At 39.6% G+C, this 26,682-nt stretch overlaps 1 protein-coding gene across 1 annotated transcript; it reads right to left on the bottom strand.

The window, feature by feature from the left end:
* Positions 1–3,253: 3,253 nt before the first annotated feature.
* Positions 3,254–10,913, bottom strand: LOC308101263 (vitelline membrane outer layer protein 1 homolog). Its single transcript, XM_080450675.1, has 4 exons — positions 10,776–10,913; positions 8,417–8,544; positions 5,272–5,381; positions 3,254–4,408 (listed from the first exon to the last, which is right to left on the bottom strand). The coding sequence occupies exons 1-4, from the start codon at positions 10,807–10,809 to the stop codon at positions 4,105–4,107; spliced, it is 576 nt and encodes a 191-aa protein (XP_080306801.1). The 5' UTR covers positions 10,810–10,913; the 3' UTR covers positions 3,254–4,104.
* Positions 10,914–26,682: the final 15,769 nt, after the last annotated feature.

Here is a 26,682-nt window from a genome sequence, read left to right on the forward strand (position 1 = left end):
TCAACCTACTGTCCTGTCAAATAAAAGCCCCAAAAATATAGTAAAAAACAAAATAGAATTGTGTGAATTAGAGACACATGACTTCAAGATTTAACGATGATACATTCAGTTTTGCTGATGGATTTCTCAACCATCTTCCTCCTCTTCCTATTTTTCATTTTTCATTTTCCCCACTTCTGCTTTCTCCTCAAATTGCCTGGCCCTTGCCATGGCTCTGCAGCATCTATAATTTCATTGTAGCATTTCCTTGTTGTGCAAATTGTTCATGCTGTGTGATGGGGGGCTTCGATGGGGGGCTTTGATGGTGGGCTTTGGGTGCTTGAGCACCTGCCCCAATTGCCTCTGATGCCCAAGTGCTCTTTTTTGTGTTTAATGGCCTGACCAACACCGGCGGCCCTTATCAAGAAGAACATTTGACAAACAATGACAATTTCACTTATCATAATTATTATGTATAATTATATTATAATTAAAATGAGCTGGCTGCCATCAGTCAATTTTAGTTTCACGTTTCACCTGATGCAGTGATGTCATAGTGCCCCTCCCACCTCGTTAATCTTGCAGCTGCTTTGCAAACAACTTGAGACAGGCAGACACTCACTCAGCAAGCATGGTGATCCACTCCCACATCATTAGATTTTCGCTTTTAAACTTCACGTTTTGTGCAGATCAGATTAGCTACAAAACTGAGATGTGTTTCATTTCATGAGCTTTTGTTAGTTTGGTTTGTACAGAGTCAGGCTAATTGTTTTCCCTCTATTTCCAATCAATGTAATAATTAAATAAAGTGGCTCCTGCCTGGCTGTAGTTTGCCCTCATCTTAAAGTGAACATGTCAGGTCTGTTTGTGGTAGAGATGCAGGAGGAGTCACCGGAGATAGGGGGGTAATAGCAGGAATGACATGGGCCATGTTATTGTGGAACATCTTGCTTCCATTATGCACTACATTTCTGGTGTGAAATGGCACGAGTGACCCCCCCAAAAAGTTCCCCCAAAAAATTGCCACGCACGCACGCTTTGCACCTTTTGGTTTTTGAGGGTAATGAGATACTGGCAGACATACAGACGCATCCTGTTCTAGAAGGCTTGGCCTTCAGCTGTAAGAAGTCAGATAAACAAATTACACTTGGATCTATTCACATACAATACTAAGCATTTTGGTTTGAAAAAAAAATGGATCAGCCATAGGATCATGGCGTCATCAGTTCAAGATAATGCATGGTGCAATTATGTGCAGACAGAGTGAGGAGGATACTATATAATACACCTACACAAATATTTGAATGTATTTAAATCTGTTCTAACAGTTCTATACAACATTCTTTAGTTATTAGTATGTGTATGTAAGTGTGTGCGTGTGTGTGAGAGAGAGAGGCATGAAGTCAGCTACACTCCATTGGGAATCATATTTATACCAAGCATTAACCTTTTCCCCCATTTTGTGACTGCAAGTTATATATTAGGTTATATATCAGGCCAATGTGTGGTTAGAATGTTTAAACAATAATGAGAAATTGTATTATTATTACCTATTGTATATTAAAAGACTTAAGTGGGTACATAACTGCAGCTTAAAAATTGCACAACTTCATATTAATAATACAAAAAAGAAATCCATCCCCTAACCACACAAGACACATGTTTATATGATCGTGAATACTAGAGAGAGAGAGAGAGAGAGAGAGAGAGAGAGAGAGAGAGAGAGAAAACAAACAGGGATTCACACCAAGATGAGGTTTGAGCTGTCTGTGTAGTTATAGATGCATTTTAACTTCTGCTTCATCTTGAGCCCTGGTTAGATGCAGTTGGTACATGACACCTTCATACGTTATTGCATTCATTTTGGCGGTGTGACTCTGCTCCTGTGATAGTATAGATTATCTGCGCAAGCATGACACAGAATCTGAGATCACAAACAGCAGCTGCAGGAACAGAGCTGTGACCAATGCAGTGTGAATTTCGTCCACTAAAACTATGACGAAAAATGTTCGTCGACTACCCTTTTTCACTGATTAAAACTAAATAAAAACTAAATAAAAAAAATCTAAATATATTGACAATTTTGTCAACAAATAAATACTAGACTAAAATGTTAGTGAGGGACTAGTGGAGAAGAGATCCAGTAGAACTAAAAGACAAGTCATTTTATGTTTGGTTGCGCTCTGAAAATAGCAGAAATAGAAACGGGTTGTGAGCTTGTAGATCTGCTATTTTCAGCATGCAACCAAGTGTAAAATCAGCATTACGACGCCATCAAGGCACCGCCAACAATACATTTTAGTCGACTAAATCAACTGTAGATTTAGTCGATTAAAATCTTAAGATATTTAGCCGAGTAAAACTAGACAAAAACTAAAACATTTCAGATGACTAAAATATGACTAAAACTAAATTAAATTGTATTCAAAAGACTAGGACTAAAACTAAATACAAAATTAATTATTAAAAATAACACTATACCAATGCTGAGCATGAAGAGTGAACAGTGTTCTGCTTTTAAGGTTGTGAATGATTTATTTGACTCTGGCTCCCTCTAATGTCCTTTGTGTGTCATACCGCCCCCCCAAAAAAACTTGGTTTTTTTGTTTGTTTTACAAATAGATTGTGTTAGTAGTGTGTCTGTATCATTAACAAATTTACACCTGCTTCAATTCATCTAAGTTTGCCTTTCATTATTCCTGCTATTGACTGTATGTTTTCCTGCTCACAGAGCAGCTGTAAACACTACTCATCCCTGTGTTCTGTGGTGGAAAAAGTATTCAATTGTTTTATTTAAGTAGAAGGATCAATACTGCAATATAGAAATACTCAAGTAAAAGTAAATGTCTGGAATTCAAAATGTACTTGAGTAAAAGTACAAAAGGATCAAAATGTACTTAAAGTACCAAAAGTAAAAGTACTCATCATGCACAATGTCCCATTTCAAGTTTTCAAATATATAAAAAATCTTTTGAAAATAGCCGATCTACAAGCATTGTGAGCTTGTAGATCAGCTATTTTCAAATGGCCGAAATGTATATAGGGCTGAAACAGTTAATGTACGTTTTGTAATAATAATCAAAATCTACAAATTAATTATTAACTAAAGTTTTCAAATAATTGTGGTGGAGTAAAAAGTACAATATTTCCTTCTGAGATGTAGTGGAGTAGAAGTAAGGTAACTACACAACCCAAACCTCTACTAAAGTGGTCTTGCCCTTTAAGAGCACAGTTGGACAAACAGGATATTAACAAAGCACACAGACAGCTAGCATTGCAGAAATTAAAATCTTTATTTCTGTATTTATTTGCAGTTTTCTTTTTTTTCTTTTTTTACATTTTTATCCCATGATTGTGTAACCCATTTTTTTCACCCAGATATATTTGCAGTTTTCAAAAATTTTGATTTAAGAAGTGGTTAATGAGCTACAGTACAATGTATCGTCATCATTCGTTGAATATCGTCTATGACGGGTGGAAACCTCATATGTCCAAAACTGTTACTTTTCAGGTTTCAAATTCAAAAAGTATATATATTTAAAAGAAAACAGATTTCGAGCTTGCAGAGCGCCGTATGACGCTGTCGTATGATCAAATAGGCTGTTAACCCTTTAAGACCGGGAAAGCATCATTTGTGTCATTTTAAGATTTATTTGGCTATTCAAAAATGCCAGATCTGCTATGAGCTTGTAGATCTGCTATTTTTGAAAAATCATGAAATGAAAATGAATTTGTGCAAATCTTGGAATTTGTATTTTTTAAAGCCAACATTTGTCAAATATTTCGTTCCAGGGACCTCCCCCAGAAGCAAAGATTTTTGAGTTACAAATGTCCGCTTATAAATAAAAAACCCAATATTTGCACAAAATAATGTTCATGATTTTTAAAAAATAGCAGCTCTACAAGCTCATAGCGCGGCACCGAGTGCCGCGCTATGAGCTTGTAGATCTGCTATTCTTTAGTAGCCAAATAAATCTAAAAATGACAGAGGTGCGTTCCCCCGGATTGAATGGGTTAATTTATAATAAAAAAAAACACACAGAAAAAGGTCAAATATGGAGATGAAGCGGTTTCGGCCCCGATTGCTAACGATATCCAAACGGTACGCGTAATTATCCCACGCATTTATTTTTTGCAGCAGAAAAAACGCGCGTTGTTTAGCCCGGTGTCGTCACCGAGGCCTTGTTTGCCCTCCACCTGTGTCTGGATCCCACAGATGACCGTCCCCGGGTTACAGGAGTTGCTCCAGGACCCCCAGTCGCCCCAGTCCCCGCCTACGAAGGGGCCCGTCATGTCCCCTCCGCCGCTGCAGGAGAGGCGGATGTTGTTGACCGCGGTGTCGTCGCCGCCGGGCGACTCCACCTTCAGCATGAAACGTGTGAACCCTGAGGGGCAGTAGCGGATTGCATGATCACGCCAGGTGCCCCAGCTGGAAAAAAAACAAACAAGGTGCAGGTGCGTCATATATGGGGTTCCAGGCAGTGGTGTAAAGTAACTAAGTACATTTACTCAAGTACTGTACTTATGTACAATTTTGTAGTATTTTTTACTTTAATTGAGTATTTTTCCAATGTCAGTACTTTTACTTCTACTACACTACATATCGGAGGCAAATATTGTAATTTTACTCCACTATTACTTTTAAACTTTAGTTCGCCTACTAGTTACTTTGCAGATATAAATTACTACATTATAAAACATACATTAACCACTTTAGCCCTATTTTATACCTAGGCTATTTGAAATAGCCGATCTACAAGTTCACAACGCGTCTCATCGCGACGCGTTGTGAACTTGTAGATCTGCTATTTTCAAACATTTTTACTTTTGGTACTTTAAGTAAATTTCGAAGCCAATACTTTTGTACTTTTACTCAAGTCAACTTTGAATTCCTGACGTTTACTTGTAACAGAGTACTTCTACATTGCAGTATTGATACTTTTACTTAAGCAAAACATTTTAGTTATTTTTCCACCACTGGTGGTAAAACACTCAAATTGTTTTGGTTTTTTTTGCCAAATAAAAGTAGCCCAATCTCCGTATGTGTTTCTATATAGAATGCTATACAGGCATTCGTTTAGTGGCAATGATTGGGGATGGATGTGAAGGAGGAGTTTTCATTGAAAAAGAATAGCTCGCTCGGAGCAGCTTATACAAATAATAAATAAGAAAAATCTAAATAATGTATTTTTTGGGACCGAAACCTTAGTTCAAAATTCTAAACTGCTTAATTGTAATTTGTTGTGAACTTAAGCTATATCTCAACACTGGTGCAAGGTGTTATATACTTACTATCCGTCATGTGATGACACAAAACTATTGATAGATTTGCCGTCCTTGAAACATTCGAGTCGAATGCCATTTAACGCTGTGTCATCGGCCAAGTCTTGATTTTTCTCCACCTGTGAGAGGAATTCAGACCAACACGAGAAAAGAACAAAGAGAAGAGAATAAACAAGACAAGCAGAGAGGTGAATTGCTGCTGGTATAAATTCGTCTCCTGGTAGTGGTGGAAAAAGTACTCAAATGTTTTACAAGTAAAAGTATCAACGGAAATTGGAAATACTTTAGATGGTAATCTTAGCCAATCAGGGTGGAATATGGAAAATCGGTGATGATCACATGACTATAAAGATGCTGTGTACCGATTTGCGTCACGTTTGGACAAAATCCGTAGGAGTAATATCAATAAATGGGTTTTGCAAAAATCGGCCCCCTGATGGCTCTATAACAGGCCAATTTGAAACATTTGGGGCAGAGGTTCTGCTCTGGCGGACGGACGGACGGATAGGGGACAAAACATAGTCTCGACCACGCCTTCGACCTGAAGTAGACAGTAAAACATTGACATTTTGGCCTAATAGACTATAGTGGTAGATGAAAGGCCATAGAGTCACCAAAATCAGTATTGTTCATGTTTACGAGGCACACTGCAAATTCCATGGAAAGTTTTAGCCGCAGGACTGCATTCAATCACGTTTTAGTCTGCCCCAACGCTCCTGATTTCGTGTATAGAGGGGCGGGTGTATAGAGCCGGCGAGAGATTGCGGCTGATCCCATTGGTTCACCGATCTGTCCGTCAACCCCCGCCCCGTTAACACAACATTACGAGCGACGCCCACTGCACTCTGGTTGGTTGGGAAATGAAACACTTCCTCATACCCAGTACAGGCTATGGTTGGGCCAGGCTTTTATTTTTTAGCAAAACTAAGCAATAAAAGCCTGGAGATCGAGGCTAATCACGTTTATACAATAGTTTTTTTGCATGTGCAAAACAATGCACAAACCCATTACTTTCAACTAAAAATGTCATTAATTTTGCCATAAAGAGATGTATGTATTGATCGGGAATTCAGTTGTCAGATTAATTTAACATTAGTTTGACATGCATTTGTTGCCTGAGATGCTGCAACATACTTACTCTAATCAAGGTTTTACCTGAATTCAAGTTGCATTTCAAATCTGAACATACCCTAAGCCTAACCCAGTATGACTATAAGCAGTATGTACACACACACTAATGTAAACCACTCAGCCACATTTGAATGATTAAAACAATTGTTCAGTATATAAAATGTGGTTTCAAAGTCATGAAAAACAAGCAGTAGTTTCTCTGCTCAGGAATATGGGGTAGTGTCCACTCAGTGGTGTAAAGTAACTAAGTACATTTACTTAAGTACTGTACTTAAGTACAATTTTGAGGTATTTGTACTTTACTTGAGTATTTCCAATTTCCAATACTTTTACTTCTACTCCACTACATCTCAGAGGCAAATATTGTACTTTTACTCCACTACAATTATTTGAGAACTTTAGTTACTAGTTACTTTGCAGATATAAAGTATTACATTATAAAACATACATTAATCACTTAAGTCCTGTTTTATACCTTGGCTATTTGAAAATAGCCGATCTACAAGCTCACAACGCGTCGCATCGCGACGCGTTGTGAGCTTGTAGATCTGCTATTTTCAAACATTCTAGTACTTTTACTTTTGGTACTTTAAGTACATTTTGATACCAATACTTTTGTACTTTTACTCAAGTAAATTTTGAATTCCAGACTTTTACTTGTAACGGAGTACTTCTACATTGCAGTATTGATACTTTTACTTAAGTAAAACATTGGAGTACTTTTTCCACCACTGTGTCCACTGCCACAAGATGAAGGTGCACTCTAGTAGTAGGTATATTATTGTCACCTTGGCAGAAGAAGTTTGGAATTATGCGATCATCAGTGACACACTGATGACATCACTGAAACTCACCCGAGCGTGTCATAGGGTGAGGATCTAGCCTCGCTCCCCAAAACACAAACTGGGTGTTAGGGTTAGGGCAGGGGTCTTCAACGTTTTCAGGCCAAGGACCCCCTAGCTGAGAGAGAGATGAAGCAGGGACCCCTCTATATTGTATAACATTGTGTTTCAGATAAACTTTTTCTGCTCTTTTTTTCCCTTTACACCTATAACTCTTTGCCAAAAATAGCCGATCTACAAGCTCACAACGCCTCGCAACGCGAGGCGTTGTGAGCTTGTAGATCGGCTATTTTTGGCTGAAGTTCTCCTCAGAAAAGGGATGCTAGGGTTCAAGTGGTTCATGTAAAAAAAAAAAACACCTGTTGGCGGAGTTACCACCTGTAGTAACTCTGAGGACCCCCTAGGGGTCCCGGACCCCCGGTTGAAAACCCCTGGGTTAGGGTATTTCAAAATGTAAATTGTCTCATGGACTGTAGGGTTCATGGACTCACATGCGCCACATCGTGGCCGATCAGCCACACTACACCTCTAAAAGGTCAAAGGTGGTACCACAGCTACTTGGTGGTGCCCCTGTGGTACCACAGAGGTACTCAGATGGTATCACTGCCGTTATCAAGTGCTAACGACTGTACGTCCAAAACTGTTACTTTTCAGAATTCAAACATTATTTTTTTTTGTCTGACGTTGTATGATCAAGTAATGAAAGGGCCTTTCTGTGTGGAGTTTGCATGTTCTCCCTAGGTGTGTCTCCTAAGGGTACCCTCACAAAAACATGCAGTAAACCTGGTCTCTATACTGCCTCCCCCTGGTCAGCCGGGGTGCCTGATGGAGGGGAAAGGAACTGGTTGGAATAACTTGTTCCTTCCGCTACGTCTAACCAGGGAACCTCCCCCCTGTCAGGTGATAAGAAGCGGTCCGCTAGCTCTAATGCATTGAAGGAGGCATGAGCTCGGCTCTAGGCTCTCCCTAGGCTGGCAGAGGGAGTGTACCGCCCAGGATTACTAAGACAATTGGCACTGGGTGAAAAAAATGGGTTACAAAATCGTGGGATAAAATGTTTAAAAATAATAATAATTAGGGCGTTGATTTATGAAAAAAAAAAAAAGTTTCTGCGCGACAGCAACGAAATAGGAATTTAATAAATATGGTTAAACTGTAATGTAAATAGTACATTTTCTCACCCGAATCATGAAGGATCCAGCGTAGGAGCCCTCTGGGCACATCTGTGGCGTGGACCAGCCGCCCCACGGAGACCCGTTCCGGACCACGAGCGTTTGGCTTTGTGCCGGCCAGCACACAGCAGCCAGCACTGAAACATAACACACAACACAATGATGTGGCAAATATTCACAAACATGACGTTAAAGCAGTGGTTTTCAACCTTTTTCATGCCAAGGACCCCTGAATTGATATACATTTGACCGCGGACCCCCACCTGAAAATGTTTTGTGCCAGGGACCCCCAGAAGCATTTGAGTAAAAAAAATATTTAATGTAATGTAAAAATATTCAAAGATTTGAACACATTTTCAAGATTTTTCAAAAATAGCAGATCTACAAGCTCATAGCGCGGCACTCGGTGCCGCGCTATGAGCTTGTAGATCTGCTATTTTTGAATAGCCAAATCTAAGTGGTTAAAATGATTCTGACGCTATGTTAACTAATTTCGCTGGGGACCCCCTGGTACCCCCCCCCCCAAGGACCACTGGTGGTCCTTGGACCACTGGTTGAAAACCACTGCATTAAAGGGATGTTTCTCTGTAGAACACGTCTGGGGTCATTTTAACATACTCTGGCATTTGTGCAGTGCTGGAAAAAGTACTCAAATGTTTGACTTAAGTAATTGTATCAATACTGCAATATATAAATACTTTGTTACAGGTGAAAGTCCAGAATTCTAAATTTACTTGATTAAAAGTACAAATGTATTGGCAGCAAAACGTACTTAAAGTACCAAAAGTAAAAGTACTAAAATGTTTGAAAATAGCAGATCTACAAGCTCACAATGTGTCGCGATAAGACAGCTTGTAGATCTGCTATTTTCAAATAGCCTGTATAAAATAGGGCTGACGTGGTTAATGTATGTTTCATAATGTCATAGTTTATATCTGAAAAGTAACTAGTAACTATAGTTTTCAAATAATTGTAGTGGAGTAAAAGTACAATATTTGCCTCTGAGATGTAGTGAAGTAGAAGTAAAAGTATTGGAAATTGGAAATACTCAAGTAAAGTACAAATACCTCAACATTTTACTTAAGTACAGTACTTGAGTAAATGTACTTTAGTTATTTTACACCACTGGTTTTATATGACCATGTAAGAACAAAAATAAACAAATGATCCCGACGGTTTGACTCATAAGGATATATAAGGGTTTGACTCATAAGGATAAAGCAATGTCAGTGGTGGAAAGCAACGAAGTACATTTACTTAAGTACTGTACTTAAGTACAATTTTGAGGTATCTGTACTTTACAGGAGTATTTCCAATTTCCAATACTTTTACTTCTACCCCACTACATCTCAGAGGCAAATATTGTACTTTTACTCCACTATAATTATTTGATAACTTTAGTTACTAGTTACTTTTCAGATATAAATTACAATATTATAAAACATACATTAACCACTTTAACCCTATTTCATACCTAGGCTATTTGAAAATAGCTCACAACGCGTCGCGATGCGACGCGTTGTGAGCTTGTAGATCTGCTATTTTCAAAACATTTTGTACTTTTACTTTTGGTACTTTAAGTACATTTGATACCAATACTTTTGTACTATTACACAAGTAAATTTTGAATTCCGGACTATTACTTGTAACGGAGTACTTCTATATTGCAGTATTGATAATTTTACTTAAGTACAAAATGTGAGTACTTTTTACACCACTGTGAAGCACAGTTTGTTTAGTTTTGGACGACAATTCTTGTATGAGACGATTCAAAGATGACCAATGTTCAGTGGTGGAAAAAGTACTCATGTTTTACTTAAGTAAAAGTATCAATACTGCAGTGTAGAAGTACTCGTGTGTACTAGTAAAAGTCCGCAATTAAAAATGTACTTGAGTAAAAGTACAAAAGTATTGGTGTCAAAATGTACTTCAAGTACCAAAAAGTACTAAAATGTTTCAAAATAGCAGATCTACAAGCTTGTAGATCTACCATTTTTTTTTAGCACATTGTGAACTTGCAGATCGGCTATTTTCATATAGCCTAGGTATAAAAAAAAGGGCTAAAGTGGTTAATGTATGTTTTATAATGTAATGATTTATATCTGAAAAGTAACTAGTAACTAAAGTTTTCAAATAATTGTAGTTGAGCAAAAGTATAATATTTGCCTCGGGATTGTAGTGGAGTAAAATTAAAAGTATAGACAATTGGAAATACTCCAGTAAAGTAAAAGTACCTCAAAATTGTACTTCAGGACAGTACTTGAGTAAATGTATTTAGTTACTTTACACCACTCAATGTTATCTGAGTACATATTTCACCGCTGTATGTCATTGTAAATTATGCTGCTTTGAAGAGTACAGTACTTACCGACGAGGATGCACGGGAGTCGGAGGTTGGTCATGTTGTCAGATCAAAGCAGAACTGATGTGTAAGTCCTGCTTAAAACCATGCTCTTATATACAGCAGTCCTAGCACTTATCCTCAAAAGACTCAGAGACCACCCTGGGTAAATAAAGAACAAAAAAAACAATATTGTTTGACCTCAAACAGTCACCAGTCACCAAAGGCTATATTTGAGTAAGCTTGTTACGTTAGCTAATTACAGTTTCAATGACAGTTTGTTTAATTTAGTTTTATCCAGTGTGGTATGGAAACAGGAAGGAGTAATTACCGATGAGCGGGGCCGGATCTAGGCATGGGCACGGGGGGGGGAAATGCCGCCCTAAATGCCCTGACTGCCCCACCAAACATGATGGCATGCAAACATCCAACATTTCAAATAAAACTGCCCGTAAAAAGTTCGGAAACTTAACCTTGGTCGATTATATCTCCCCTTTAAGTTGAGACCTGAAGCCGATTCTCCTAAATCTCAATATTCTGAAAAATGTATGTTTCTATATCTGTGGTGCTCAATCTTTTTCATGTCAAGGATCCCCAAAATTATATGTATTTGGCCGTGGACCCCCATCTCAAAATATGTTGTTCCAGGGACCCCCCAGAAGCAAAGATTTGAGTTAAAAATGTTTGCTTTTTCGGTGCCGCGCTACGAGCTTGTACATCTGCTGTTTTTGAACAGCCCAAAGTGTAAAATAATGCTTTTTAGCTCAAATCTAAAAATGACACAGTTCCAGGTCTTAATGGGTTAATAACACCGATTGGTATTGTGTTTTATATCACTTTTATCGTTGATTAGTCACCTTTACAACGAGGCCTACAGCTTGTAAAGGATTGGGCATTCGTGGAATGAGCAACACAGCTAAACGTGTGGGTAGAGCCTCCAAAATTTTTTTGCCAAAATGCCCCAATGTATGCTTCTGTTGGTAATCACTCTCGTTTTGAGCGACCTGCCAGCACACACCTGCTGAGAGGTGTGTGTCAGTCACAGGTGTGTGTGTGTGTGACTGGCACCTAAACAAGGGTCTTGCATCTTTTTGTTGAGTTTGTGTTGATGCTCCAAGCAGCAACACTGCCCCCATGTGGCAAGATGCCACGTTTTGTCCCTTCAGGATAAGAGCCGGTGCAATAGAGCAAGTGGAAGCTGGTGTTCCGTCATGCAGAGCGGCAGCATTATTTGGTGACAGCCCCAGGTACCATTTCCAAACTTAGGACCAAGTTCTGTGAGACTGGTGAAGTCAACAGGGCAAGACAACAACCCAAGAAGACCGGTTCCCTCTCCTATGCTTCACTGAGATTTACAGGCAAGATTTTGCACAACGGTACCAAAGACAAAATGTCAAAGTTGCAGGACCCATGCTCAGGTGCCAGTCGTACACCTCACCTGCCCTGCAAATGGTACCAGGGCTGACACCAAATAATGCGTAATCTGCATAACACCAGCTTCACTTGCCCTATTGCCCTTATCCTGAAGGGACAAACGTGGCGTCTTTCCATGGGGTCAGTGTTGCTGCTTGGAGCATCAACACAAACTCAACAAAGTTGCAAGACCCATGTTCAGGTGCCAGTCACACACACACCTGTGACTGGCACACACCTCTCAGCAGGTGTGTGCTGGCAGGTCGCTCAAAACTTTTCGTGGTGCCGGAAGGAACAACTCAATACATTTTTCCCATTGACATTTCCAAAAATATTTATATCTATTAATTTAAGCCTCGAATCAAGCCATCATGACATGACATGAATCATGACCATAAAACGTTTTTTTCTGTGATTTTTTTTATTTTATATTTAATTATATGATATACTATATTTAATAAATACCCTTTGTTTTGCCGTTTTCAACCAAACAAAATCACAGAATCAAACGTTTTATGGTCATGATTCATGTCATGTCATGATGGCTTGATTCGAGGCTTAAATTAATAGATACAAATATTTTTGGAAATGTCAATGGGAAAAATGCATTGAGTTGTTCCTTCCGGCACCACGAAAAACCAGGAAGTGGGCGGGAACTGCGATGCTCTATTACCAACAGAAGCATACATTGGGGCATTTTGTCATTTTTTTGGGAGGCGCTACCCACACGTTTAGCTGTGTTGCTCATTCCACGAATGCGTGATCCTTACAAGCTGTACCTCAACTATTAGTCACAATCAACGATAAAAATGATTTAAAAAAAAACAACACAATACCAATTCGTATTATTAAAAGGGAGATAATCGACGGAAGTTAAGTTTCCGAACTTTTTGTGGGCAGTTTATATTTAAAATTAAAGGGCTTATATTTATAACTATTTGAAATGCTCGCACCACCAAATCAACACCATTTCATCATCCAAATAAAAAAGCTTAGACCGCTCTCTCTCTCTCTCTGCACCTAACCGACCAGCTTCATGCATCATTGCACAATTCAAATAATGCTCCACCCTGATTTGCCGTGGGTGCGTAATGCGTAGCGAGGAGCGAGCAGCAGTCGCTTGTTGACACGGGTTGACACAGACACACCTCTTCCAGAGTTGCCAACTTCAGACAGACAGTCTTTCTTCTGCAAAATAATTTTGAATCAAAAAGTTATTTAGACAATCGAGAGAAGGAAGCAAGAAATAGCGCATTGTATTAACACCAAATCTCCCTTTCTGCTTCTTAGTCTTAGCTTAAAGTAACGAATAAAGCTCCTAATAAAGTAGTTAAAGGGATATTTCACCTTCAAAACTAATTTGGGTCATTTTATCGTCTACTCAGGCTTTTTTCAGCCCCCCCAGACAGTTTTTAAGTTGTTTGATTCAGTATTTAGATATTTGATATTAATTTTGGTGACTAATACTGCCCTCCTTATACGTGCGGGGGCCGTGTTTTTTCAATTACTTTTTTCATTTGTTTTATTTAAAATTTTTATTGTATTAAATTGTTTTCATTTTCAAAAATAATATTTAAAATAAATGAAAAAAGTAAATGAAAAAACATGGTCTCCTCACGTATTAGACAATATCAGTCACCAGAACCAAGGACAATAATAATAATAATAATACATTTTATTTGTAACACACTTTATATTTGAAACAAATCTCAAAGTGCTACAGGATTAAAAACATAAAAAGAAAAAAAGAAAACAACAATAAAAGTAAAACAGTGAAATGAATAAACTTCAGATCAAGTCAGCAGGCACAGTAGAAGTTTAAAAGGATAAAACAACTACATCTCTGTCTAAGCAAATGCCTTGTTAAAAAGGAAGGTTTTTAGGCCCTTTTTAAAAGTGTCAATCGACTGTGGTGCTCTCAGATGGTCCGGGAGGGCATTCCACAGTCGAGGAGCAGCTGAGCAGAAGGCCCGATCCCCCATGGTGCGGAGATTCGTCGTGCGGGGCTCCAGTACGTTTGAGTTTCTGGAGCGGAGTGAGCGGGTGGAGCGGGTGGAGTTCGGGGGTTTGATGAGTTCCTTTAGGTAGGAGGGGGCATTGCTGTAGATGCACTGATGAGTGAGGAGGGAGACCTTGTATTCGATTCTGGACGGGTGTTTCCGATTAATCTAACATGTTTAAAATGGAGTTTGAAGTTACAATGGGTTTGTATAGGAAGGGGCCGTTTCTGATCAAATGAATGTCAAATATCTAAATACTGAATCAAGCAACTTAAAAACTGTCTGGGGTGCTCCCAAAAGCCAGAGTAGACATAAAATGACCCAGTAAAAAATAAATAAGTGAAATATCCCTTTAATAAAGTAATTTGAAATTTGTTTTGTAAAGTGACTTTGGGTACCAAGAAAAGCGCTATATAAGTCTGACGTATTATTGTTATTATTGTTATTATTATTATTATTATTATTATTATTATTATTATTATTATTATTATTACCTCATGGTAGCAGGACGTTTATCTCTAGAAACATTTTGTTTTTAGTGGTTCACTTCACTCACGAGGAAGTCACCGTGCTTTCATTTCTGTTCTCTCCTCGGTCAATATGCGCCGATTTCTGGTTGCTTATCGTTTAGATCTTTTTCATCTATTTATATATATATATATATATTTACAAAAGTATTGGTATCTAAATGTACTGTAGTATTGGTATCTAAATGTACAAGCTCACAATGTGTCGCATCGAGCTTGTAGATCGGGTATTTTCAAATGGACGAAATGTATATCGGGCTGAAGTGGTTAATGTGTGTTTTGTAATAATAATCCAAATCTACAAAGTAACTAGTAACTAAAGTCGTCAAATAATTGTAGCGGAGTAAAAGTACAATATTTGCCTCTGAGATGTAGTGGAGTAGAAGTAAAAGTACTGATAATTGGAAATACTCCAGTAAAGTAAAAAATACCTCAAAATTGTACTTGAGTAAATGTACTAAGTTACTTTCCACCACTCGATATTTGTAACGTGTCTCACTTCAAGAGACTAATCTTACTAGAATGTTCCTAACACATTGTAATTTGCTTAAAAGCTTACTCAAATATTGTGTTTGGTGGTGACTGTTTGAGGGCAAACAATATAATTGCGCTTGATGGTGTCAAACAATATTGTTTTATTGGTTTTGTTTTTTTTGTTCTTTATTTACCCAGGGTAGTAGCTGAGCACAAGTGCTCATCTTCAGCAACACCCTGCACATAGAAACACACACACACACACACACACACACACACGCGCACACGCACACGCATATACACACACACACACACACACACACACACACACACACACACACACACACACACACTATAACCTGGGAGCCAGAGACGTGCAGATGGATTTGGAGAAGCAGGGGCTGGAATTTCAACGAACAATTACCATACTTTTAGGCCCGAACATCCAAACAACCCAAAAATGTGTCACGTATCCAACAAGCTTTGAACTGAGCAGATTGGACCTTCCGTTCCAGAGATAATGGCCAAAACATCTTGAAAACGGCCACTTACGCCGGTTTTTGATCGCCGATTTTCGATCGCCGATTTTCGATCGTCGATTTTCGATTGAGTTTTGGCCATGGTCGCCCGTTTTTCTTCAATAACACGGGCTAGGAAGGTCGTACTTAAACATATATATATTTATACAATTTAGCTAATTACAATCACAGTCCCAACACTGACATCTTGTGGTTAAGACTCACAACTAGGAGAACAGTATGCCCAACATATTCTCGTTCTCAAATAGGACTTATACAGTGGTGGAAAGTAACTAAGTATATTTACTCAAGTACTGTACTTAAGTACAATTTTGAGATACTTTTACTTTACTAGAGTATTTGCAATGTTCTATACTTCTTCTATTATCTCTTCATGTGTATGTCTTCTTAAATGTCATCATGATTTGACTACTCCACTACAACTATTTGAAAACTTTAGTCACTAGTCACTTTGTAGATTTTGATTATTATTATTACAAAACATACATTAACCACTTCAGACCTATTTACATTTTGGCCATTTGAAAATAGCCGATCGTGATGTGACGCATTGTGAGCTTGTAGATCTGCTATTTTCAAAAGATGTGTATACATTTGAAAAATTTGAAATGGGACATTTTGCATGATGAGTACTTTTTCTTTTGGTACTTAAAGTACGTTTTCATGCCCATACTTTTATACTTTTACTCAAGTACATTTTGGATTCTGGATTCTGGATTCTGGACTTTCTACATTGCAGTATTGATACTTTTACTTAGGTAAAAAACTGTGAGTAGGCCTACTCTTTCCACCACTGGTTGGGAGCGACACTTTCCGCACTGAGTGGCAAAGATGAGCAGCATAAAGCAAAAGCTGGACAATGAATGTCAAACCACCTAGCCTGACATTCAGCCTGAATTTTCATTTAGTTTAACTCCATTATTCAATCTGAAAGCCCTCTCAGTGCAGCCGTTTTCTGAAATGGGGGCGTGGCCAAAGTGGGACTCTTGAGTCCCGATTGGGCCGGGCCGCCGGTCAGATTTTCAACCGAGAGAACCCGCCTTCCGCAGCGTCAACGGACCCTGAATATGAGGCTAGCGATTTCAGGGGCTGGAGCCAGGCTACAAACCACCCGGATCACAATGGAAACATGCTTCTGCTTTTTTGTGTTCAATCCATTTTGGCGCTTTCAATTGGTAAGCAGAACCCTCCAATCACACAATAACCTGCGTGGGAAAAGAAAACATCAAATCACACAATAGTGTTCTCACAACATCAAACCCGCCACAAATGTGGGCACAGTTCCAGGCCTTGCAAGCCCCGATGGCTTTCCATGATAAAATGAAAGTAAAATATTTTAAAAAAATATACAATGTAAAAAAAACACGTGGTACCAAAGTACTAAGTTGAACTACTGGCAGCATGCACGAGAAATGTGGCACTGATCTGGTCCAGCAGTGTGTGAGATTAGCTTCGGACAAACAGACATGCATGCATGTGATCCTGTACACAGAGTAAACTATCATGTCAGCAGTAGTGCGTGTTCCTCCAGGACACAGGAGGCTACTGCATGTCCTCTCTCTGGCATAGAGACACTGAGGAGTCAACTGTCCAGCACCAGATTGCACAGTGGAGGGGTTCCGTGAATCCACACTCGTCAAAGGTGTACAGGTGTATACGCGTGTCAGAGGAGACGCAGTAGAAGGATAGTTTGCCAGCAGGCCAGTCCAGATACACCCCTACTCTGTTGGAGCCAGAGGGACTGACAGGGAGTTCTGTTTTGTTGTTATTGTGACGGACGGTGTAACTGTTAGCTTGGAGGTCTTTATGAGCCGCGTAACAATCCAGACTCCAGGATTTGTCGTTGACTCCAAGCAAACTTATATCAGCGTGGCCTTTACGTAGTATGCTGTGGTATGAAACTGCTATAGAAACCTTACAAACCCATTGTAACTTCAAACTTCATTTTAACCATTTTAGATTCATAAATAATACCCGTCCTTGGTTCTGGTGACTCACCCTGGCCTCCTAATGCGTGAGGGGGCCGTGTTTTTCCGATCATATTTTTATTTTTATTTTTTTTATTGTATTTTTTTATTTTTTTTCCAAAAAAAATATTAAAAATAAATGAAAAAAGTAATTGAAAAAACACGGCCCCCTCGCGTATTAGGGGGGCGGTATGAGTCACCAGAACCAAGGACGGGTGTTTTTGATGAATCTAACGTGGTTAAAATGGAGTTTGAAGTTACAATGGGTTTGTATAGGAAGGGGGCGTGTCTGATTACATGAATATCAAATATCTAAATACTGAATCAAGCAACTTATAAACTGTCTGGGGGGCTCACAACGGCCTGAGTAGATGATAAAATGACCAAAAGTTTTTTTGAAAGTGAAATATTCCTTTAAGTACAGTACTTGAGTAAATGTACTTAGTTACTTTTACACCACTGGATATCACTTACCTTTTAAGTAAAAATGTCTTTGTAGACGTAGATCACCTTTCACTGACATTGACAGCAGTGTTGCCAAGTCTGCTTATTATAAGCCACTTTGGGCTTATTTTCTTTTCCTTCTTCTGTAAAGTCGCTTGTAAAAATAATAGTTGTGTCTAAAGTGTAAGTTGATTATTCGTTGCTTCCTAATGTTGTTTTAAACCAGTGGTTCTCAAATAGTTTCATGTCAAGGACCCCTAAATCAATGTGTAATTGTCCTCGAATTGTCATCTGAAAATAGTTTGTGCCAGTTTGTGGATGGTTCAGGTACATAAATATGATCCAACACTGACCTCTAGTGGTAGAAAGTATAAACAATACAGAAACATGACATTAGTTTAGTGGTAGAACGTTACTTAAGTACAGTACTTGAGTAAATGTACTTAGTTAGTGAATGTGATGAATGAGTGTGTTGTTGTTCACACAGAACACTTCAAACAGCTACAATGTATCTGTTTGAACTCTTAAGATGGGGCGGCCGGGTAGAGTGAACTGGAAACCGCAAGGTTCCCAGTTCGATCCCGGGCTGGGGCGCTCCCCCAGAGTTAGTGTGGAAGTGTCCTTGAGCAAGACGCTGAACCCCTAACTGCTCCTGATGAGCAGGTTGGTCCCTTGCATGGTTTCCTCCTCCATCGGTGTGTGTGTGTGTGTGTGTGTGTGTGTGTGTGTGTGTGTGTGTGTGTGTGTGTGTGTGTGTGTGTGTGTGTGTGTGTGTGAAATGCACAATCTATGTAAAGCGCTTTGGATAAAAGCGCTATATAAATGCACCTTTTACCATTTAATGATCTCTGAATACTGTTTATAATAGAAATATAATATTTACTGATGCATTCTATGCACTTCATCTAGAACTCAATAAGATAAATATAATATTTACGCATTCTATGTACTTCATGTAGAACTCACTAAATATAATATAATATTTGCTGATGCATTCTATGTACTTCATATAGAACTCACTAAATATAATATAACAGCAGCGCAACAGTGACCTCTACTGGCGACACCATTTAATAGGTCATTACTAAAAGTCCAGGGTCAAATAGAAAGTAAAAAACGGTATTCAGTAAACCAGTTTAAACTAGTTCGATCATGTGTTCTTCAGTCACATGATTGTGACTGATCTTCAGGAAATCATAGCGTCTCACTCGCTCTCTTGTTTTTCCTTCTTAGTCAGTTTGTGTAAAATCAACCATGAGGATTTATTTACTCATTTTCCTAGTAACTTGGACCAGCTGTTCCACATCTGTAACATCTGTAACATCTGTAACATCTGTAACATCTGTAACAGGTAAGACGATAAAGTTAAACATAACAGATTTACTAAATATAAAAGTTATTTACACTGTTACATACAGGGGAGTGTGGACTGATAACGTTTATTATAAGAGGTGAATATGAGGTTATAAATAATGTGTGTGTGTGTGTGTGTGTGTGTGTGTGTGTGTGTGTGTGTGTGTGTGTGTGTGTGTGTGTGTGTGTGTGTGTGTGTGTGTGTGTGTGTGTGTGTGTGTGTGTGTGTGTGTCCTGTAGAGAGCAGATTTAACCCTTTAAGACCAGGAACACATACTGTGTCATTTTAAATGTTTAGCTTAAATCATTATTTTATACTTTAGGCTATTCAAAAATAGCAGATCTACAAGCTCATAACGCGGCACTGAGTGCCGCGCTATGAGCTTGAAGAAATCTAAAGTGACACAGATGCGTTCCTGGATAGAATGGGTTAATAGTGTATAGTGGTACACCACCCTGTATTTATACAAAATAACACAACATATTTAACAAACACACACACACACACACACACACACACACTGTCGCCGGGCGGTTACGGAGGTACGTCCGTCCCGTATAGGCTCTCTGACTAACAGGTATTTTCCTATCCTAGTGAACTAAACCTTCAATTCACTCATAGGAAGCACATAAGCCTATGGCGTAAGATATTCACTCCAGCTCGTTAACCGATCTCCGTCTTAAGGCCACACCCTTTTTCAGCTATAGGCATTGATCATGAACAACCCATTAATCACTCGCTGCCTATAATCACCTTAATTAATATCGGCTATCTTACTTTAAATGTGTGCAAGTTGGTGTAGTTACTGGTTTGAGTATTTAGAATTTATTAACAATGTCTAAATCCAAGGTGTTGTTTCTTGAATAGTGACTAAACTCCTATTTAATCAATACCCAAGGTGGGGTTAGAGGTAACCCTTAAAATCCTTTAAATGCACTGAAACCACGTTTTACTCTATTAAGACTCAAAACGGAACGATGTCCATATATTGGGTAATATGGTAAAATTAATCTGACAGACTTCTAGGTCATCTACTCTAGCGCGCAAAGAGCCCAAATTTCTCTGTGCGCACTAGTAAGTTTAGTTTTAAGGGGCCCCGTGGCCCGTGGCCCTCCCTACTTTACCTCCCACTATGCTCTATAACCAATAATCAATAATCTTGATATTACTCCGTCCCCTTCTGGGAGTGATTTTTACTGGAAATTAATATCTTCCTTTCTCCACCCAGCTGACTTGCAATGACGATGTATGTTTTCTATTTGTGGGCACACTGCCACACCCCTGGTGTGTCTTCACAGAATTCTGTCACAGCAACAATCTAGTTGCTTTCAGTCTGTATCCAACTGGCAGTGTTAATCAGGGAAAGTTATTACAATATCCACTAGCCACAATAGCTATTACATCCTCCACTCGATGTCTCCTGCTGGGTGCGTGTCATTGGTGTAAAATGATATGACCTCCAGCCCCTGATCTGTACGTGGCATATCGCTCCCCTTTTTCAACGGGGGTTACACTGGCTTTTTCTCTCATGGATTCTCCACGGGTATTTCAACCATCCTTTAGCCTGGCTATAACCTACATACAGATCATCCCTCAACTTTCCAACTCTCCTCCTATGTTATCTAATCCAGCCTAATCATCGCCAGCTAATCAAACTGGACAAGTAACCTTTCCTCTTTACTACGTACCATAGACCATGGTAGGCTGTCTACAATGCCCCCACAACTCTATACTACTCTAAGTATTAGATGCATTCCTCAACTAAGGGCCATCATTCATCACTACACCTTTGTCACCATATTACATTCTTCATCTCTTTAAACCAATTGTTTTCTTTATTATTTATTAATAATAAATAGTTAACAATTAATATGCCTATGTGGCCTTCTTACTTCTATGTAATACCTTTCCTTTCTACTTCCCTTGCTCCATTCTTTAAACTACCTTTCTTTTCTGTTTCAATGATTGTCTCATCTCTTAAACAATTATCAGCACTATAATTAATCATAATGAATGTTTCTCCACTTCTGTTCAACCCAATAATATTATGTTCAAACCCAATACTATTATGTTCAAAACCTAATACCATTATGTTCAAAAGTATTTCTACTTCAGCTTAACACATCGGGTGCCAAAAACGGTCCGGACCGTTTTTGAGAATCCAAACGAGAAGTGCCGAAAACGGTCCGGACCGTTTTTGACCCAATTTTATTTTTATACGTAGAGCCCACGTGGGGCGCTCAAACGAAACTTTGGGATCATCCAAGGAGTTTCTGAGAAGGAGAGGCCGGATGTGGATCCATGTCAAAAATCCTTCCGGTCGGCCTTTCCAATGTTATCTCCTTGACTAAAAGCTTAATATCTCCATTTCTTTTTAACGTGGTGGAAGCGAGCCGTTTTCGATCGGCGATCACTCTGCAATGGAGGATCGCGTTAGAAATATTATTGTTCCAGGCGTTAGTCGGGACCCTCCGCCGTCTCGCACGCACTCTTTGTTTACATGCACTTCCGCGTCGGGGCTTCTACAGCACGAAACGTATCAACGTAATTGGATGGAAGAATAGCCGGCACTCAACGTATAATATTTGAATAAACCTCTGGCACCCAATGTGTGTATTTCTACTCCTGGTTATCACAGCCTCGCTTCTCCGCTCGGGCTCACTCTCTGCTCAGCACAACGCCCTGTCTTGTAATTTCCTGTTGCTCGCTACTAGTTCCTCATACTGCACTGGGTGCTTTTCTCAATACTGACGCAACTCTCCAACTCTCCAGCTCTCCTACTGTAAGTCATCATATTAACCCTCCAGTCTCCAGTTTGAGTTTACTTTAAAATACAATTTACTGAACCAGTTTCAAGTTTACATGCCTTAATAGATCTTCATCTATCATTGATATAGAAAATAACAAACACTTGATCAATTATTTCATAAAAAGCCTATATACAACAATTCCCCATAGCTCCTTCACCAAACTTCCCCACCCCAATGGTCCCAGTCAGTCTATGCCCATGAAAAGGTTCAGATCGTCCTCCACGTCGGATAAGCTATGACTCTGGGTGCTTGGGTGGTCTTCCTCCTCTGGTGGTGTCCCAGGCGTTGGAATAGAGGGGGAATAAGGTGAATAGTATAGGATAGAGGGGGAATAAGGTGTGCTGCGAGATGGGTCTATGCTCTCATCCCATTCTTCTGGGGTTGATGTGGGGTCATAGAGGGGGGAGGGGGTACTTCCCAATTCTGGGGTGGTCACCTCATACTCTTCTCTTATGCCAACAGGGGAATGATGGGCTCTATCTGGTGATCCAATCTGCCTCATTATTCGTATTATCTGTTGCTGTCGAAGGGTCAGGTCATCCAGATCCATCTCATCCAAATCTGAACCCCGCTCCTCTAATCCCCCCTCACTGTCTCTCTCCTGCTGCAACTCCTCTACCTCCTCTCCTTCATCGTCACTTATTTCTATCACTTCCCCCTGACGCTCTCTATCTCTCCTTATTCCTCCTAACATTCCATGAAAGGCGGCGATTACATTTCCAGCCTGCATGGAAGCCACCACATTATCTACTAGCTCTTCATCTGTTAGCATGTTGATGGCCTCCTCTGTTAGCAGCCTAGCTCCGGGCCCACTGTCTGCCAAACTTGAACTTGAACTGTCAATATTGGGCAACAGTGCACTTGAGCTATGGAGCCTGCCGAGTGTGTCACCGTGAGGCAATACTGAACTTCTGCTTTCTGTACGCTGGCTATGGTGGGGCATTGCACTATCTGGGAGCTTCCTCTTGCTAGGCATCACATGTGCAGTCTGTTTAGGCAAAATGCTTGATGGGGGGCCACTGGTGACAGTGGATCCTCTCAGAGGAGGGTCTCGACTGATGCAGACCCCGCCCTCAGCGACAACACACACACACACACACACACACACACACACACACACACACACACACACACACACACATAGTGGAGTAAAAGTACAATATTAGCCTCTGAGATGTAGTGGAGTAGAAGTAAAAGTATAGACAATTGGTCACGTTATTGTGGGTCAGCAATGTTCTGAATTCACCAATCAGGATGGAATATGAAAAATCGGACGGATCCGTCTTGATCAGATGACTATAGAGATAATGTGTCCTGTATTTGCATACACATGGTGTAAATGATATCGTTGTTGTCGGGCAGAAACCTCAAATCTCCATGTTTCTAAGTAGATTAATGCCCTATTTCTCAAACTACGGTGTCACACACAAGTAGCAACTTATATAAAAAACATTAATTTTATGTAAGTGGGCCTCCTGGTGGCGCTATAAAAGGCAGATGTGAAAAATGCAGGGCAAAGGTTTTTCGTTGGCCTCTAGGGCACATACAAAGATCGTTGCAGTTACAGGTAAAAACACAAATTATCCTGTTATAGCGCCACCATGAGGCTGATTTGAAAATGTTCAAGTGCCATGTCTTTATCGGCCTACAGGGAATGTGTGTTCAAAATTTCACGGAAATCGCACGCTGTGTTCATGATTTGAGGCTTTTTGTTCAAAACGGAGCACTCCTGCAAACTTTGGAAGCCAATCTTAGCCAATCATGATGGAATATGAAAAATCTGAAAGACCCGTTTCATTGAATGACTATAGAGATACTGTGTACCGATTTGCGTGATGTTTGGACAAAATCTGTAGGAGTACTGTCAAAAAATGTGTTTTGCAAAAAGCAGCCTTCTAGTGGCGCTATAACAGGCCCATGTGAAACATTTGTGGCAGAGGTTCTGCTCTGGCATCCAGGGAGTGTGTGTGCACAGTTTGGCTGAGATCAAGCCAACGGTGCCGGAGATTAGCTGTTCACAGACAGAAGGACGGACGGACACATACTGTACACAGACGGACGGACGGACGGACGGACGGACGGACGGACGGACAGGGTGCAAAACATAGTCTCGGCCATCAGGCCATGCCTTTTGGCCTGGTAGAGACATTAACAGAAACACAACATATGCACGCACACACGCACGCACACACACACACACACGCACGCACGCACGCACGCACGCACGCACGCACGCACGCACGCACACACACACACACACACACACTATTATCCTGTCCTCAGAAGTGTATTACTACACTTGTGAGGACATCAACATTTTAGGACAGGCATCTTAGAGTGAACATGTGTGACTGTTTGTCCTCATCTTAAAGTGAACATGTCACTGTTTGTTCTCATCTTAAAGTGAACATGTCACTGTTTGTTCTCATCTTAAAGTGAACATGTCACTGTTTGTCCTCATCTTAAAGTGAACATGTCACTGTTTGTCCTCATCTTAAAGTGAACATGTCACTGTTTGTCCTCATCTTAAAGTGAACATGTCACTGTTTGTCCTCATCTTAAAGTGAACATGTCTGTTTGTCCTCATCTTAAAGTGAACATGTCAGACTGTTTTTCCTCATCTTAAAGTGAACATGTCATACTTTGTCCTCATCTTAAAGTGAACATGTCTGTTTGTCCTCATCTTAAAGTGAACGTGTCACTGTTTGTCCTCATCTTAAAGTGAACATGTAACTGTTTGTCCTCATCTTAAAGTGAACATGTCACTGTTTGTCCTCATCTTAAAGTGAACATGTCATACTTTGTCCTCATCTTAAAGTGAACATGTCAGACTTTGTCCTCATCTTAAAGTGAACATGTCAGACTTTGTCCTCATCTTAAAGTGAACAAGTCACTGTTTGTCCTCATCTTAAAGTGAACATGTCAGACTGTTTTTCCTTATCTTAAAGTGAACATGTCAGACTTTGTCCTCATCTTAAAGTGAACAAGTCACTGTTTGTCCTCATCTTAAAGTGAACAAGTCACTGTTTGTCCTCATCTTAAAGTGAACATGTCTGTTTGTCCTCATCTTAAAGTGAACATGTCACTGTTTGTCCTCATCTTAAAGTGAACATGTCACTGTTTGTCCTCATCTTAAAGTGAACATGTCACTGTTTGTCCTCATCTTAAAGTGAACATGTCTGTTTGTCCTCATCTTAAAGTGAACATGTCACTGTTTGTCCTCATCTTAAAGTGAACATGTCACTGTTTGTCCTCATCTTAAAGTGAACATGTCACTGTTTGTCCTCATCTTAAAGTGAACATGTCACTGTTTGTCCTCATCTTAAAGTGAACATGTCACTGTTTGTCCTCATCTTAAAGTGAACATGTCACTGTTTGTCCTCATCTTAAAGTGAACATGTCACTGTTTGTCCTCATCTTAAAGTGAACATGTCAGACTGTTTGTGGAAGAGATACAGGAGGCAGAGGAGATAGGGAGGTGACAGCAGGAATAACATGGCGTTATTGTGAAACATCTTGCTTCCATTATGTACATTTCTGCTGTGAAATGACAAAATGCTGCTTTTATGTTTTAAAGGTCAATACAGCAAATGTATATATGATCATCAAATCAGTCCATAGAAACGGTTTTAATAGTTTGATAAAGAGATGTATAACATCTACGTCAGAATAAAACAATAAATAATAATATTTACAATCATTTATCTTATTTATAACTAGTTAGCATGTATTTTATGTTATGGAATGCATTCAGTTATTTATGATATGTAAGTAAGCTGGCTAAGACTTTTTATAAATATTATGCACACACACACACACACACACACACACACACACACACACACACACACACACACACACACACACACACACACACACACACACACACACACACACACACACACACACAAACACACACAAAAGTCTCCATTTGCTGTGAAATGGCTTGTGGATAGTTCAGGTACATAAATCTTACCCAACACTGACCTCTCGTGGTAGAAAGTAAACAATACGGAAACATGACTTTAGTTTAGTGGTAGAACGTTACTTAAGTACAGTACTTGAGTAAATGTACTTATTTACTGTCCACCACTGGTGGTAGAAGGTTAGTGAGTGTGATGAATGAGTGTGTTGTTCACACAGAACACTTCAACCAGCTAGGGGTCGGCAACTGAGATTGGCGGGCCAATATCATTCCCAGACATTCCATGGCGGGCGGGCGTCCGTCGGACGTCTTTTTTTCCCCCTCCATTTTCCTCTAATCTAGCTATAACATTTTATAAATCCTTTAAAATGCATCGTGTTTATGAGTGCATGATTTCAGTGAGTTCAGGTTCCGTTAAATAAGTATCTATAATTATTTTAACATTTATTTTTAATAATTTTATTTCTAAATTATTTTTGGG

Source organism: Gymnoscopelus braueri, assembly GCF_963280865.1.
Source record: "Gymnoscopelus braueri genome assembly, chromosome: 15".
In the NCBI taxonomy this organism is placed as follows: Eukaryota; Metazoa; Chordata; class Actinopteri; order Myctophiformes; family Myctophidae; genus Gymnoscopelus; species Gymnoscopelus braueri.